Source organism: Marmota flaviventris, chromosome 2 (assembly GCF_047511675.1).
Source record: "Marmota flaviventris isolate mMarFla1 chromosome 2, mMarFla1.hap1, whole genome shotgun sequence".
NCBI classification, from domain to species: domain Eukaryota; kingdom Metazoa; phylum Chordata; class Mammalia; order Rodentia; family Sciuridae; genus Marmota; species Marmota flaviventris.
The window spans coordinates 31,834,882-31,851,702 of NC_092499.1; the positions used below are offsets into that span (position 1 = coordinate 31,834,882).

General features: G+C 32.4%; 1 protein-coding gene and 1 pseudogene across 6 annotated transcripts in view; one reads left to right on the forward strand and one right to left on the reverse strand.

Moving 5' to 3' along the window:
• Pcnx1 (pecanex 1) overlaps positions 1-16,821 on the reverse strand; it is a 151,135-nt gene that overhangs the window by 58,852 nt on the left and 75,462 nt on the right. For 4 of the 6 annotated variants that reach the window (XM_071607712.1, XM_071607710.1, XM_071607709.1 and 1 more), the window contains 4 exons: positions 10,594-10,684; positions 8,855-8,912; positions 7,023-7,240; positions 1,181-1,334 (listed from right to left, as the gene is read on the reverse strand). In XM_071607712.1, the coding sequence (XP_071463813.1) occupies positions 1,181-1,334; positions 7,023-7,240; positions 8,855-8,912; positions 10,594-10,684 (521 nt within the window). The remainder of the gene's footprint in view (positions 1-1,180; positions 1,335-7,022; positions 7,241-8,854; positions 8,913-10,593; positions 10,685-16,821) is intronic. The other 2 variants (XM_027931593.2, XM_071607711.1) reach the window with 1 other exon arrangement.
• LOC114089795 (U2 spliceosomal RNA) lies at positions 6,698-6,810 on the forward strand (annotated as a pseudogene).

Here is a 16,821-nt window from a genome sequence, read left to right on the forward strand (position 1 = left end):
AGTATGGGTGGATCTTAAAGAAATGAAGCAGATTATCTAGGTGCTTACTCCAGATGTCTAGTTATAAATGGAGAGAGAAAAAAGAAAGGACAGCTGATACTACAAACAGAACTCAACAGTTATCAGTTGAGGGGGAGGGCTCTGTATATGAACACATAAGATAAATGACCAATGCAAAGAAAAGGGCATTTACTAAGGAATTGAGGAAAAGAAACAGTCCCTATTAAAAGTCCATACTATTTTAAATGGAAGGAGAAATTTTTGATTGTATATGAGCTGGTGTATGTGATTCTCCCATTTTTTTAAAAGCTTAAAATTAACAAGCTTATAAAATCTTGGTATTTTTGTACCACTATTAAAATAATAACAACGTGACAACAATCTTCTCCTTTTGATGTCCCAAAAGAACAAAAACATATGTACTAGGCTTTCACATTATTATATCTACCAATGCCAGATTTAAAAAAATTTCACCCACAGAATAAAAAACTGAAAAGATGGGAGCCGGGCACGGTGGTGCACACCTGTGACCCCAGCAGCTCGGGAGGCTGAGACAGGAGGATCCCAAGTTCAAAGCCAGCCAGAGAAACAGCAAGGTGCTAAGAAATTCAGTGAGTCCCTGTTTCTAAATAAAATACAAAAAAGGGCTGAGGATGTGACTCAGTGGTTGAGAACCCTGAGTTCAATCCCTGGTACCAAAAAAAAAAAAAAAAAAAAAAAAGAGAGAGAGAGAGAAAGTTATGTTGAAAAGTTAAAAAGTAAATCTCAAGAAGGCAAATTCTTACTTTAAGAATTTTTTGGGGGGTGAGGGGGGCTGGGATTGTGGCTCAGTGGTAGAGTGCTCGCCTAGCATGTACGAAGCCCTGAGTTCAATCCTTAGCACTACTTATAAATAAATAAACAAAATAAAGGTATTGTGTCCAACTACAACCAAAAAATAAATATTTTTTAAAAATAATTTTTTTTTAATTACAAAGAAATAGTTTTGGGAAACTCAATTTATGTGTAATTATTTTTACATCCATATTCCCCTTTTGTTTCCTACATAATTTAATGCAAACATCCAAGGAAAATAAATCTAAAAATTATCTTACTATAATTTGGTGAATGGTATGAAGTCTGTCTGTTTTTTGTTAATGCAAATATTATTTCACAGCATGAAAAGAAAATATACTGGTACCTTGAGTAGCGAGTACTGACAGCTGGCTATGACCAGGCAGAACTGGAAGACCCAGATGTCTCTGAAGAAGCCTTGTATGAGAAGAATAGATCCCAAAAAAGCCACAAGAATAGCCAGAATGACAGCTAACACATTTTCCAGGATCTCACGATTTCTGTAGACAGAAAAATTTATAAGTAAGTATATCATCAACCATACTAAAAAAAAAAGGGAAGACATCAAAGTGAAGCTTGCTGGGATGTCTTTTGGGTACTGGGTTTGAATAAAGTTTTGCATCATACTGAAAAAGAAACTAGTTTCATGTGGACACAGCACAAAATTTAATATCCAAAACATGCTATAGTGAATTATAGAGTTCCAATTATAACACATACTGAAATTTCAAGTTCTATTTAAAAGAACTTTACTTTAAAAAAACATCTGGTGCTGGGGACGTAGTTCAAAGGTAGAGCATTTGAATATTGGGTTCAATCACCAGCACCAGCAAAAAAAAAAAAAAATTAAAATCTGCTTTTCCATCAAATTTGTTGCAAGATACCTAACCAATTTGAAAGACAAATAAAGCAGATTTAACTAAGAAATAAGTTAAGTTTAAAAGGCAAAATCTCAAAATAATTTCTAGAAAATTAAATTTTAAATATCTGTGATTTTATATGACAAAAGTTTGTAACCAAATTTTGATATCAAGTGGTTTCATTTTCCCCATCTCTCAGTCATCTGAAATAATCCAAAAACTCACTTACTAGAATTACTTAAATACAGGCTCTTACGTATCTTGAGAATGAAGGTAGTGACAAAGACCATCAATTCTGCCTCTATCAAAGTTGCTCAGACAATTCTATACTTTAGCAAACTGACACTGTAAAAGAAACAATATGATGCCCAAGATATAACAAATAGCAATGAAGGTGATTTTGATGCTACACCAAAAAAAAAAAAAAAAAAAAAACTAAAAATCTATCTCATTATTTCTTGGGGATATTTTATTTGCAAAATGTTAAATCAATTCTTTAAAGAACATTAAATGACATGGAAATATGCTCAGCACATTTGCTATATGAAGAAAGTAGGACACAAAACCAGATGTATAGGAAGATACAAGTTCTGTAATTAAAAAACACAAATATAGGTTAAAAATGGTAAAATACCAAAAATGATCTTACTAATAATGGTTCACTCTCTGAGGAGTGATTATGGTTTGCCCATTTCTATCTACAAAATTGTCTTTGGGGTGAAGAATTACTTTCATAATCATGAGCAATTTTAATTAATTTTTTATTAACTCAATGCTATGTTTAAAATAAGTTGGGATAAAAAAATTCACAAACACCTCTCTACTACTTCACTTAATAGTTCTACCAAGCTAAAAATGTTCAACAATATTTTCAAATCAATCATTTTTTGACATTTTCACTTGATCTGAGATGGCAAGTAAGCAACTCCAGATTTGCCCAATCCAACGACCTTTTCAATCCTTGTCTCACCCTGCATACTCTCTTCCTTGTAAATTGGACATGTGCTTTTCTTTGGATTTAAAATATTTTTCCACATTGATGAATTCAATTTATCATTTAGTTTTTTGTTGTTGTTGTTGTTTTACTGATCTTGTTTTTGTTGTCACTGGTAAGAAATCTAAACCAAATTTTCCCCTGCTTTGTTTTGTTCTAGAATTCTTATTGTTTTAGGCTTAACACGTAGGTCTATGATCAATTTTAAATTAATTTTTATAATATGGTACAAGGTTAGCATACAATTTTTTTTTACTTTTATTTGTTTTTTTTTGGGGGGGGGGGCATATGACAATCCAATTGTTCTAGCATCATTTGTTGAAAAAACTATCCTTTCTTCACTTCATAGATTTGGATATTACTTTGATACCACCTGGACTGGAAGTTTCTTTGTAGGAAGGTTTTTAACTACAATTTCCATTTATTTAAGTACACAGTAGACCATTAAGATTATGTATTTTTGAACTTTAATAATTTATATCTTTAAAGAAATCTGTCCATTATACATGTGTCCACTGTCAAATTTATTTACACACAGCTATTCATAATATTCTCTTATCATTCTTTTAATACTTGCAGATCTGTAGTTATATTTCACATTCCTAATATTGGTAATTTGTATCATTTTTTTTCTTGTCAGGCTGGCTTCATTTGTTCTATTGTTTTTCTGTTTCCTCTATGAACTATTTCATCTCTTACTATTTTTTCTCTCTCTTTACTTGGTCCTATTGTGCTTTTGTTCTTTTAGTTTCCTACAATACAAGTAGAAAGCAAAGTCACTGATTTGAGACCTTCCTTTTCCAATGTTGGTATTTAATACTATAATTTTCTCAAGTGTGGCATTAAAGGTATCACCAAAATTGAGATACATTATTTTTATTTTCATGCAGTACAAAATACTTCCTGATTTCCCATTTGATTTCTTCTCTAGTCCATGGATTATTCAAAAGTACTAGTTTCCAAGTATAGGATAATTTTCCAAAGTCCTTTATTTATAATGTAAATTCATTGTAGTCAAAGAGCATACTATATGATTTGAATTCTTTTAACATTTATTGATCTTTGCATTTTGGCCCAGAAAATGGTCTATTTTGGTAATGTTCCATGAGCACTTAAAGAATATGGATTCTCATTATGGGTGGGGTGTTGCATAAATGTCAATCAACTCAGGGTGGTTGATAATATTGTTCAAGTCTACCATATCCTCACTGCTATAGGCTGGATTCTGAATGTTCTCAGGATGCTATGTTGAACGCTTGGTCCTCAGCCTATGGTGCTTTTGGGAGGTGGAGCCTAGTAGAAGGAATATTCCTTTAAGGGAATATTGTGACAAAAGCTCCTTCCTATTTCTCTTTCTGCTTTCTGGCTGCTATGAGGTGAGCAGATTCCTTCACTGTAAGCTCAACCTTGACACAGGCTTAAAAAATGAAGGGTTAAGTGATCATAAACTGAAACCTCTAAAACCGAGACCCAAAACAAAATCTTTCCTCTTTATAAGCTGATTAATTCAGCTATTTTCTCTCAGCAACAGAAAGCTGACTAAATGATTCTTACATATTATTCTACCAATTATTCAAAGAGAAGAGCTGAAATCAGCTAAAATTGCATGTTTGTCTATTTCTATCAGCTTCTGCTCTATGAACTTTGCTTACAGTTTGTTTGGGGGGCTAGGGACTGAACATGATGCTTTGTATGTTAAGCATACACTTGTCACTCAGCTATCGTGCCAGCTCTTATGTATTTTGAGAATCTATTTTAGGTGTAGAAACATTCAAGATTGCTAATTCCTCCAGGTTAATTGTCCCCTTATCATCATGAAATCACATTTTTTATCCTTGGCAATGTTCTTTGCTCTAAAATCTACTCTGACATTACTACAGCCACTTCAGCATTCTTTTGTTAGTTTTGGCATGCTGCATCTTTTTCTTTTTTACTTTTAACCTATTTTTTTCTTTTCATATTTAAAGTATATTCCTTGTAGGCATCACAGTTGAGTCTTGCTTTTTTAATCCAATCTGACAATTTTTTACTTTTTGACTTTCACCTTATCATTTTTTAATTAACCCATATGTTCTTTGATCCCTTTTTGTTTTTTACTAGTCTTATTAATACATTTTAAATTTTTCTCACATGTTAATTACAACTTTTCATTATTTTAGTAGTTGCTTTAGAGTTTTAATATATACTTTATGAAATTCTACCTTCAAGTGATGATATACCACTTTACACACTGCATAAGAAACTTAAAGTAGTATACTTCCATTTTTTCCTTCCAGCATTTATGCTATTACTGTCATGAATAATAATAACCATACAATTCATTGTTATTTATCTTTTTAAACAATTATCTCTTAAAGAGATTTAACTCATTAAGAAAGAAAATCTTATTTTCCCAAGTAGTTACTTACCATGTCCAGTGATCTTAGTTCCTCTGAATGAGCCTGTATTTCCATATGCTATCCTTTTCCCCTTGCCTGCAAGGTACCTTTCAATGTTTTTTGTAGGGTGGGTCTACTCATGAAAAATTCTCCCAATTCTTCCTACTTTGGAAATGTCTTTATTTTTCCTTGGTTTTTAAGAGATATTCTGGCTGGGTATAAATTTCTAGGTTGACTTCTTTTCCTGATTTCAGTGCTTTAAATATGTTGTTCCACTGTCTTCTCACTTGCATTACTCCCCAAAATAAAACTGATGTCTTCCTTATCCTCATTCCTTCATACAAAGAATATTCTTTCTTAGAGTTTTTAATATCTTATCATTGGTTTTGAGCAATTATGTGCCTTCACATAGTTTTCTTCATGCTTCTTATGACCTGAGTTCTACTGAGCTTCTTAAATTTGTATTTACAGTTTTCATCAAAATTGGTAAATTTTACACCTATTATTTCCTCAAAACCTTTTCTGTCTCCTTGTGTCCTCTTGAAATTCTCCCACAGCTTATTCCTATTTTTATTTGTATGCTCTTTCATTGGGGGATTAGAATAGGGAGAATTCTTTTTGGATATTTCATTCAGGATAATTTCTATTTGCTATGGCTTCAAGTTCACTAATCTTTTCTTCTACAATTTGTAACCTACCATTAATCATATCTAGTGTATTTTTTAAATCTCACTGTAATACTTTACTCTGTAAATACAATTTTTGACTTATTTTTTATATCTTCCATGTCTCAAATGTTTTTAACAAAAAGAATACAGTTACAACATTTTAATGTCCTTGCTGCTAATTCTTTATATCTGTGCTAGTAACAGGCTGGTCTCAAATGGTTTATTATTCTCCTTATTTTAAGTCATGTTTTTCTTACTTCTTTGCAAACCAGGTCATCTTTGGGTGTCAGACGTGAAAACTTAACTTTAATCTTCTTAATTTGTTCTGCTACTCAGAAACAGCATGACCCCCTTTAGGTCTTGCTTTTATGACTTGTTAGGTGAGTCAAAAGTAGTGCTTTCCCTGAACTAATGGTTCTCCAACTTATCAATACTCTGCTGAACAGTCAAAAGCACCCACTACAGAACTGACGTTTATCTCTCTGAACAGCTCTCTCTTCTCTGATATGCTATCCTATAGACTCCAACTGCCTTCAGGTCCTGGACCTAAGCTCCAACTCTTCAACTCAGGAAACTGCTTGATGCTTTTCGATTCCCACTCCCTGTGTCACAGCCTAGGAGCTCTCTTAAAGCACTAAGCTGGGGAAACTGTAGGTTCATATTATCTGTTTCCTATCTCTAAAGGATCAATGTCCTTTGCTGTCTGATCTCTAATGTCTTGAAGACCACTTTTCATGTATTTTGTCTGTTTTCATTTGTTTCACCTGGGAGGGTAAATCCAGTCCTATTACTTCATGTTGACTGGAAGAAGCAGATGTCAAATTGTAACAGACTATTGTGTTTACCACTAAGACAGTAGTGGTAAGAAACATAAACTTCCTCTTATAACATTTACACATAGAATCATATTACCTATAACCTTAGAATCATCATTTCACAAACTGTCTTTTAAATATCAGTTGTATCGCTTCTCGGCCTTTTGGCTAAGATCAAGTGTAGTATCTGTTCTTATCAGTTTAAATATCAGTTGTATGAGTCTTACTGATAATAATAAATATATTTTTACAGAAGTCTATTAAAATTAAAAGGAAAGTTTTCAATGGACATAAGAGATTCAATGTTTGAAAGTTCTATTACCTTACGTTTTACCTCAAAAGAACAAAAATAGAAAACGTTTTCCAGCATGATAATCAGGTTAAAAAAAAAAAAAAACTCAACAGGTCATTAAGAACACTTTAATTTAGAAATAAAAATTTTTCATCTCTTTAATATCACACTATATTCTCACCTATCAAACAGCGCCAAAAGTGTGAGTCTATCAAAGTTAATGCCAATCCACAGCTGGGGCAGGATCCAAAAGCGGTAATAGTGTTTAACCTTTTGGGCAGCTTCTTCTGTTGGACCATAAGTGGCTGCCAAGTCAGGACTCAGATCAATGTCCTGTTGCTCCAACAAATCTGTATCAATGGTCAACAGCCTATTCAACCGAATCTGCGGGAGAGAAAGCTAAAAGAAAGTCAGTGTTGAAAGGCTTAAAGTATCTAATCTGATAATGACTAGAAAGTTACTCACTCAGGTTGTAGATTATCTCAGCTCCTTAATTTTCTACTCTAGTCCACTCCCTGTGAAAACTTTACGATCATTAGAAAACCACACAAGGCAGCAATAGAAAGTGAACTAAAACAAAAAAAAAACCTTATCATCAACAACCTTTTGGAAAGGTTTTATTTTAAAAAGTTGTAGAAATCTCTAGATTTTATGAAGTCTAACCAATGAATCCATCAAAAGCACTTGCGGTGAATCATAAGTGGCTTCTTTGCTCCCTGTCACATTTATGCCGTTCTCAGCTATGAACTTCATTGATAGAGGCAAATCTGAGCCCTTCAACTCTCATATCTTCCTACAGACTTCTTATTATGACTATTACTACTTTCAAAGAAGACTATGCAGGAAATTGGTACACTACATTTCTTTTAGCTTTAGCTCATCTGTTCACCAACCAGTTTACCAGTTTTTCCCTTCCTCTGAAAGCACTAAATTTTACTGTCTCTGGCACAGCACTAGGCAGCATTTTGCTATCTCAAGTTCCCCAAACATTTAAAAGTGAAAAACAATAATATGATCATCTTCTCATTATTGCTTTCTTGTAGAGTTTCCAGGAATACACAAAGTAGAAACAGTCTTTGCTTTTCAAACACATATACTGAAGAAAACTTGTTTTCCATATGTAACAGTCATTTCTATCTCTAAACATTCAAAGATACTTCCCCAAATTTTACTTATCATCTATGCCAGGGCTTTTCAACCTTGGCACTATAAACATTTTGGGTCAAGATTATCTGTGTAGTGGGCCATCCACCACAACATGTTTCACAGGCTCTCTCTCCCCTATCCACTAGACACCAAGAGTGTTCACCCAGCTGTGACAAGCAAAAATATTTCTAGAAACTGCCAAATAGTCACTAGTTGAAAACCACTGTTCTATATTAATTTACATCTACAGTCTTAAAAACCTTGATCACAGTTTATCTTCAAGAAGACATTAAAAATTAATCCCTTTGGCACTAAATTCATCTGTATGTTTATTTATGTGTTGCATTTGTAAGTACTTCATCCATATTGTCTTTTCCAACTTTATATATATATACACACACATATATATCTTGATGGCAAAAGCTGTGTTACTTTAAAAAATTCCTCATTATATCTCATGTGGCATAATACAGTTTATATAAAATGGTCATTATTAACCATTCCACACACATAGTTGTTATCAGGGTGCCTAAGAGTTAAACTAACAGTTAAACAACTACACCAAATCATATTTAAAGTGAGGTTGCCAGATGGCACAATCATACTATGATGTTGATTAGTAAATGGATAATTGCTGATTCACAAATGTGGATGCTTTTAAATTTTATGATGTACTGTTTGTTTTTTATCTAAGGACTTATTTGAAGAGATTCTCTGTGGGGCAGTAAAGATGATTTTGGACATAGTTTTCAAAAAAAATTGACATTTGTGACTTCATCAATATTTCTGACTTTTATAGTATCTATTTAAGTCTATTTTTTGGATAAAATATCTGATGTTATAAAATTAAAAAAAAAAAAAACCTACCACATCATGTGGATAAAAGCGAACTGAGGTAGAACTGGATACATGAGAATCCGTGTCACTAAAATAAAATGAAAGAGACTTTAGGGAATAAATAGTTTGTCAAATAGTAAAAAACAAAATAAACTCCCAAACAATTAGATGATATTTACATTATCTTCTCTTTTCCATGTAAACTTCAAAATACAAAATGGCATTTTCCTAGAGTTGTGAGTAAGAGCACAAGAGTTTGGGGCAGAGTGTCTAAGTTCAAATATCTTCTTCAGAGAGGGAAATCTCCAACAAGTTAGCTAAGCTCTCTATTCCTCAAGTTTCCTCATCAGTAACAAGATAATGGCACCCATATCACAAGGTTCTTGTGAATGTGTTTAAATGAGATAATCCAAAGAAAGCAATTAACAAATTTCCTGGAATCATTAAAAACAAAGTAAATTTAGGCTATAGTATAAAATAGCATAGAATGTAACAGTTCAATTTTGACAGGATGAATTCTGTAACTGGACTAAATCAACATGCTGAATTGAACAATCAGAAGATCCAACTGCTTTAAGTGGCCCCTCAAAACTCAAAAAATAAGTAAATTGCCCAAAGCTGAATAATGTATAAATGTGTCCCATCATTAAATGGAAGTCCTAAATAGGAATTAATGACTCTAGCAAGAAAAGTGAACTAATTAGTCAATAATGGATTTCAAAGCAGAAATCTGAGTCAGATAAACAATAAAATTTTAGAAAATGGAATATTAATATACTCTAAAACTATAATTGATTGTAATACGATCCAGATTCCTAATTTATCTGCTTGTCTTTTAACTACTTCATTACTTTACAAATTTCCTCCTAAGAAACTAAGTGTAACATATAACACAAATTTTAAGAAGTTCCTCCCGAAAGCTAGTAATAAATACATACATACATAATAAAAATTAGTTACTTTAAAAAGCTTTTGACCAAACTCTTACTTGGAAATAAAATTCTAAAATTACATAAAAAAGACAACTGAAGAGTATAAAATTAGGAATGTAAATATTTTTCTAATAAGCTTTTTTTCATCATGAAACATATAGAGAACATGATTTGTATGCTTAAATTTGAAACTGTGGGAAAATGATGTCTTACATAAATTACAGCAAATTTTGCTTTAATTTTTAAATATATAATAGGGTTTTAAAATATTTTTTTAGTTGTTGATGGACCTTTATTTTATTCAATTATTTATAGGCAGGGCTGAGAATTAAACCCAGTGCCTCACACATGAGAGGCAAATGCTCTACCACTGAGCCACAACCCCAGCCCAATAGTTTTTATTTTTAAAATAATGCTTTCTTTCTTCCATAGCAAAAATCCTTCAACCTTAATTCTTTGGAAAGCAAGGCACTATGACAAATTATTAAAGTAATACAAATATATTTTCAAAATAACTTTTATATCTAACATAATGATTATAGTTAATATTAAATATACTTGTATACTTAACAATCACTAGGAGAAGATCTGAAGTGTCCTCACCACAAAAAAAGAGAGAGAGAGAGATAGGTATGTGATATAATGCATATGTCAGCTAGATTTGGCCATTTCATAATGTACCAAGATTTTAAAACATCATATGTACATCATATGTATACCATTTTATCAATTCAAAAAAATTTTTTAAACCAGTCTTTTTATCTCAAGGCTTAAAATCTTTAAACATGGCAAGTATGTGCAAATACATACACATTCTTAATATGTCTTCCCACGTACCAGATATTAGATGCTCTTCTTGCTGCTGGTTCAAAATTCACAAGTGACATATCACAGCCACCAGTCTCATAGAGTGTAGAAGAGAACTTACCTAGCAAATAAATGAATTTTTAAAAAGCCATTAGAATACTCAAAAATTCTGCTTCATGATAGACTAAACTGCATATTTTTTTACCTTTAAAAAGTACTATTAACTTTTCCCAATATTTAAAAAAGACTGATCTGCATGTAATTTAGTATGATATAAACTGAAAAGAAATATTAGACTATATTATAAAAATGTCAAAATATAACCAGATATTAAAAGTCAGAGATGTAAGTCAGCTTTCTCTTTTATCCTACCAGCACAGTCTTGTAAATATATTCAAGTAACCATATGAAATAATTTAATGTTTAACAGTCACCTAACCACTCACTAGAAGAGATAAACGGCTCTATAAAGCTGCTTAAATTTTGAGATATTTCAATCTTTTAATAAAACTTTTTGGTTTTGGTGTGATACTAGGGATTGAATCCAGGAGTGTTCTGCCTCTTATCTATATCCCCACCTCTATTTAAAATTTTACTTTGAGACAGTGTCTCTAAGTTGTTGGAGCAGGCCTTAGCCTTGTGATCTTCTGGCCTTAGCATCCCAAATATCTGACTACAGGCCTGAGTCACCATAACCCATCTGTTGGTTGCCTTTTTTTTTTTTAAATGAAAAAATGAAATGTGTTAAAGTGAACTGAATGAGTATAATAATGTTAGCATTAACTATTTAATGAATGTTTTTAGTTGGAAGATTCTACCATAAGGTTTCTATGAAGAATGTAGGAACAGTAATTGTTATAGCCAAAGATCACTACAAACTGATAAAAGGTTTAGAAATTAAACTGATTATAAATAAATGTAGATTTTTAAAAAACAACAGGTCTCAGGAGCTAAGCCCAGTCTCTCTTCCCCACTGAAAGACACTTACAGTGGTCCCTACACCCATCAACATGGTCCTCTCTTGAATATAGTATGCCTTACTCTCTTACAATAAATAAATAAATATCAATAACAACAACAAAGATCCAGCTGGCTTAAAATGAACTTTATAGAACAATATGGTTTCTGATGATAAATTTGACAAAATTCTGGACAATGCCTGAAATGCATTCTTGAAGACCTATGGTGCTGTATCAATGATTAAATAAATTAATATAAATTTCCAGGAAGGCAATGAAATGAAGTATATTAACTCTGCAACCACCTGGGTCTAGTCCAAGCTGTTTTAGTATTTATAAGGTTTTTTTGTTTCACTAGTTGGAATTACTAAGGTTATAAATATGAGGATTCAAAGGGCAATTTCAATTTGATGGCAGAGCTAAAAGTCAGATTTTTTCCATGCCTACAATGCAAACAGTATATAATAAGGATTTTTTTTTAAATTTCCCAAGTCCTAAGTTTTCAATTCTGAGGAGATAACAAATATCCAAATATTATTTCAAAGTTACCCTAAGTTGTATATCTGTTGCTAAATTTTATGTTTTAAGAGCAATGCCACATCTAGGACACTGGGGCAAAATAGAATAGTAAGACTTACACTAAAAGGACCCTAAACATAGTAAGGATATACAGAACATTTTAACCATTACTTCATTCTTTAAAAGGACTATACTCAGAAAAATAACTCAATAAAAGACTCAGTACTTTCTATGGGTCATGAGTTAGTATATGTAAAAATTTATTTTACATGGTGCTTTTTATAGTAGCATTTTCTTTGTCAGAAAAATGTACTCCTGAGATAAATTTTTTTTAAAAAAAAGCTTTCTATGGAATACTTAGTTCATTGCTGTATTTTTTCAAGGAAGGATTATTCAACATATGGATTACCCAACCTGATGTCTATTCCCTGGTTTTCTATTCATGAGTCATTCAGAAACCAGATAATCCAACAAAAATTAAATATTACAAGCTTTCAATTTGCCTGCTTCTTTCAAGCATTACTGAAAGTTTCCCTGAGTGATAGAGAGGGATGAAGAAATTATTAGTAAATAAAAATTAAGTAGGGCTGAGGCTGTGGCTCAGTGGTAGAGTGCTCGACTGGCATTTGTGAAGCACTGGGTTCAATCCTCAGCATCACATAAAAACAAAGGTATTGTGTCCACCTACAACATACATACATACATGTGTGTGTGTGTGTGTGTGTGTGTGTGTAAGTAAAAATGTCAGCCGAATTGAAATTTTAAATTGTAATTTTTCAATATACTACTATATTCTAATTCATCATAGATACTCAAAGATTGGCTGTGCTATCATACTTAAACTTAATAGGAAAAAACCCTTGATCAAAATCAGATTGCAAAAAAATGCATAAGAATCACAAACCTCTGTTAATTGACTAAATCAATTAACAAGATTTAGAATCTTGTTAAGAGTGGAATGCATTCACTTATGTGTTGTAACATAAAACTTACGTGTATTTTAGAAATAAGTTAATTCTGGATTCAACAGAAACTACTTAAACCATTGCAGTATATCCTGAGTATTTAAGCTTTCCATAGGATTTTTAGTAACAAGTACTGTTCTTAGTTCTAAGTATTCCTAAGTATTATTAAGAATAGTTTTTATATATAACTAAAATCAACCACTGGTAGTTATAATTTTCAAATTAAACAGTAAAAGAATATTGTCATTTTACTACATGTTATCTTTCATATATAGAGGCTTAGTATTAAACTTATATAAAAGTTATAAAATTCACAAATTTAAACAGAAGCATAAAACATGTCTAAGAAAAGGGAGGCAATGACTTTAATGGAGATACACGATTTCAACTCTGCTTATTTTCTTCCTTAAGAAGCTTATGTTTGCCGACTCAACTTTAGGAATATGTTCAGATTTTTAACGGCACTTGTCAGAACATACTCAACACTGTAACCAGGCTTCATGGTATGATCCCAACTTAACTGCAAAAGAACAATTCCATGTCCTCCTTTATCTTTGGGTATGGCACCTGACAGCACTTCAGAAGTACCAATTTTATTTAGAAGATAAACAAATTAGAAAAAAAAAATCATACCCCAAGCTGTCAAGTGCGATGGTGCATGCCTATAATCCCAACAGCTCAGGAGGCTAAGGCAGGAGGATCACAAGTTCAAGGCCAGCCTCAGCAACTAAGCAAGGCCCTAAGCAATTAAAAGGGGCCAAACCCTGTCACAAATAAAAAGGGCTGAGAATGTGGCTCAGTGTTAAGTGACCCTAGGTCTCTAGTACCAAAAACAAAAAAACCTGAATAGCCCAAGGGTTTAGTGAAAAACTTAGAATATTAATATTTTAGTGTACAAATATGATAATCTATCAAAGGCAGCTTCAAAAATAACTGAAACAGAAATATTGCTACCGATTTTATAAAAATTGACTATCTTAAATTTATATGTTTTCTATCTTATTTGAAGTCAAATCTACAATCATATTTAAACTTTAGATTCAAAGTAAAATGTACCCTTATTATAATGCTGTTTTAATACTGTCTGGCATTAAGAAAAATACTTCAAATTAAATTTTATTTCTGATGGGGGCTGGGGTTGTGGCTCAGTGGCAGAGCGCTTGCCTCACACATGTGAGGCACTGGGTTTGATCCTCAGCATCACATAAAAATGAATAAACAAAGTAAAGATATTGCATCCGTCTATAACTAAAACATATTTTTTAAAAATTTTTTATTTCTGATGAATACAAACTGGGCAGAAAGCAGAACATCAATGAAATATGCCCTTTTCCTGTTAATTCTGATTGTAAACTAAAGCCATCTCATCATGATTCAACTTCCAGTTCATAATTATACCTGACAGGGCTCTCTTATGACTTACTAAAAGAAAATCAATTTCTGACAAAAAACAAAACAAAACAACAACACATACACACAAGACTGGAAACTGGAATTTCAGACTTACAAAAAACTATATTGGCCATAAGATAGCATCTCTAAAGAAAAAAAAGGAGTATTTTCATTTTTGAATATTAAACAAATGAATGCCGCTGCCTAAAAAACTCAAAAAATTTTAATTATACAAAATAATTTTTTTTAAAACTAGGAGAATTTCAAAGTAACCGCAGGCCAATAAATAAACAGTTGAGCATCAGGAAGATCAGTAAAATCAGATACTGATTTAAAGACCAAAGACACTTGGATCATTTGCCTGAAACCAGGAATGGCACAGAAGACAAATTCTAAATAAACACTGGTAAATACCGATAAAGGACATGTTAACATAATGGAATTCTATAACTTGTGTTATCAATAGAAATCCTAATCACCTGACACAAAGAGGAGCACATCAAGAATTTAAAGAACAGTACTCACCTAAGAAACTCCTACTTTCATTCTTGATGTCACTTTCTCGTTTCTAAAGATAACTATGTACATTGGAAGGAAGTGGCTTCCAGAAGGACAAATCATCTCTAGGCTTGTCCTAATCACCCAAGTACCAATAACAAAGATAGCCTCTTCAATTTCTTCAATAATTTTTTGTTCTTTGACCTCTAACCCCTTCTGTTCATTCTGTGTTCTCAAAGTCTAATCCTGATACACCATCTGACTTCTCACTTTCCTAATATTACTTTTAGGGTAGGAAGGGACTACAAGAACAAAAGGAGATACATGGGCAATAAAATTTATAAAATGGTTTTTAGAAGACTACTAGAAAACCTCATACAGCTATATGACTAACCTAACAATGCTTACACTTCTGACAGTGATGGGTATTGTGTTCACAGTGCTATGTCAATGAATATATTAGATTTTAAAGAGAGAAAATCTTTAAAAACAGTTCTAATTTCTTAGACAGCACTCCTTATTACCATGAATGGTGACTGAGTCTCCGAGGTAACATCATAAGTTTTCACCCAGACAAAAATGACTCATTGTATTGCTACTTATGAGCTAATGGACTTGTTTTAGACTTTTTAGGTCAGATTGTCTTTACTAAGCAACAATTCAAGTCTGCCACTGTAAAATAAAGCAGCCATAGACAACACATAACATAAACACATTTATTTTATTTATAAAAATAAAAAGACATCAAGCTGCCCTTCGTCTACAGGCTACAGCCAGCCAATCCTTATCCTACCAGATCAAATATTTTGGGCTCTAAAATCTCTTTAATTCCTGTGGCCAATGGAAATCATCTTCTAGTTTGAAGCTTCAATGTTTAGGATCAGTAATTTTTCCTGGAATGTACAATACTGAGCTAGGTTTTTAAAACATGACAGTAAGGAAAAGGGGAGATATGAGAAGAGGTTGACTTAGCTTTATCTCTACTACATGGTAACAGTAAAAGACAAAAACACACTGATATGATTTACTGAATGGCTACCCCACCCTCTAGTTCTGACTTAACAGGTCATGCCTTAATGCACTGTTAAAGACTCTACTCCCACTCCCTAATTCCCAAATCAAATGAGCTTTACAAAAGTAAATGTACAACTTCAAACTCTGGTATGATTTTTATCACCTACTCATACTTTATTTCAAAGGGACAATTACTTCTTATCTTGGAAAAATAATCTGTAACAATGATATTGGTGACATTAAGACCAATCAAACAAAAAGGCATAATAGGAGAAAATATTTGCAATCTGACAAAGAAGCTAAATCTACAATATCAAAATAACACTATTATACCTCAACAGTAAGAAGATCAACAACCTAATTTTTAAGATAAGTAAAATATTTGGACATATCTCATAAAGGATATATGTACGACCAAAATATATATATAAAAAAAATTCCCTCATCCTAATCCAGAAGAGAAATGTAATTTTAACCACAATGATACCATCATACATACATTAGGGCTAAAATTATAAAGGCCAATAATAGCAAGTGTTGGAAAAGACAGGAACAACTAGCTAAAGGGAATAAAGACTGTCTTCCAAAAAGTTTAGATGTTTTGTTTAAAACATCCCAAAATTGGAAACACCACAAATGCCTATCAACAGGTGGGTGCACAAACAAGAGACAGGATTGCTCATGCCATGAGTTAATTTCAGTAATAAGAACAAATATATGCAACAATTTTATGGCCTCAAAGATCATTATGGAACATGAGAAACTCAACACAAAACACCACATACTCTATGACTATATTCATGTCAACTTCTAGAAGAGGTAAAATTGTAAGAACCAAGAACAGATAAGTAGTTGCCTACAACTAGAGGCAGAGGAGATGTGGACTGCAGTGGGCACCAAGAATCTTTCAA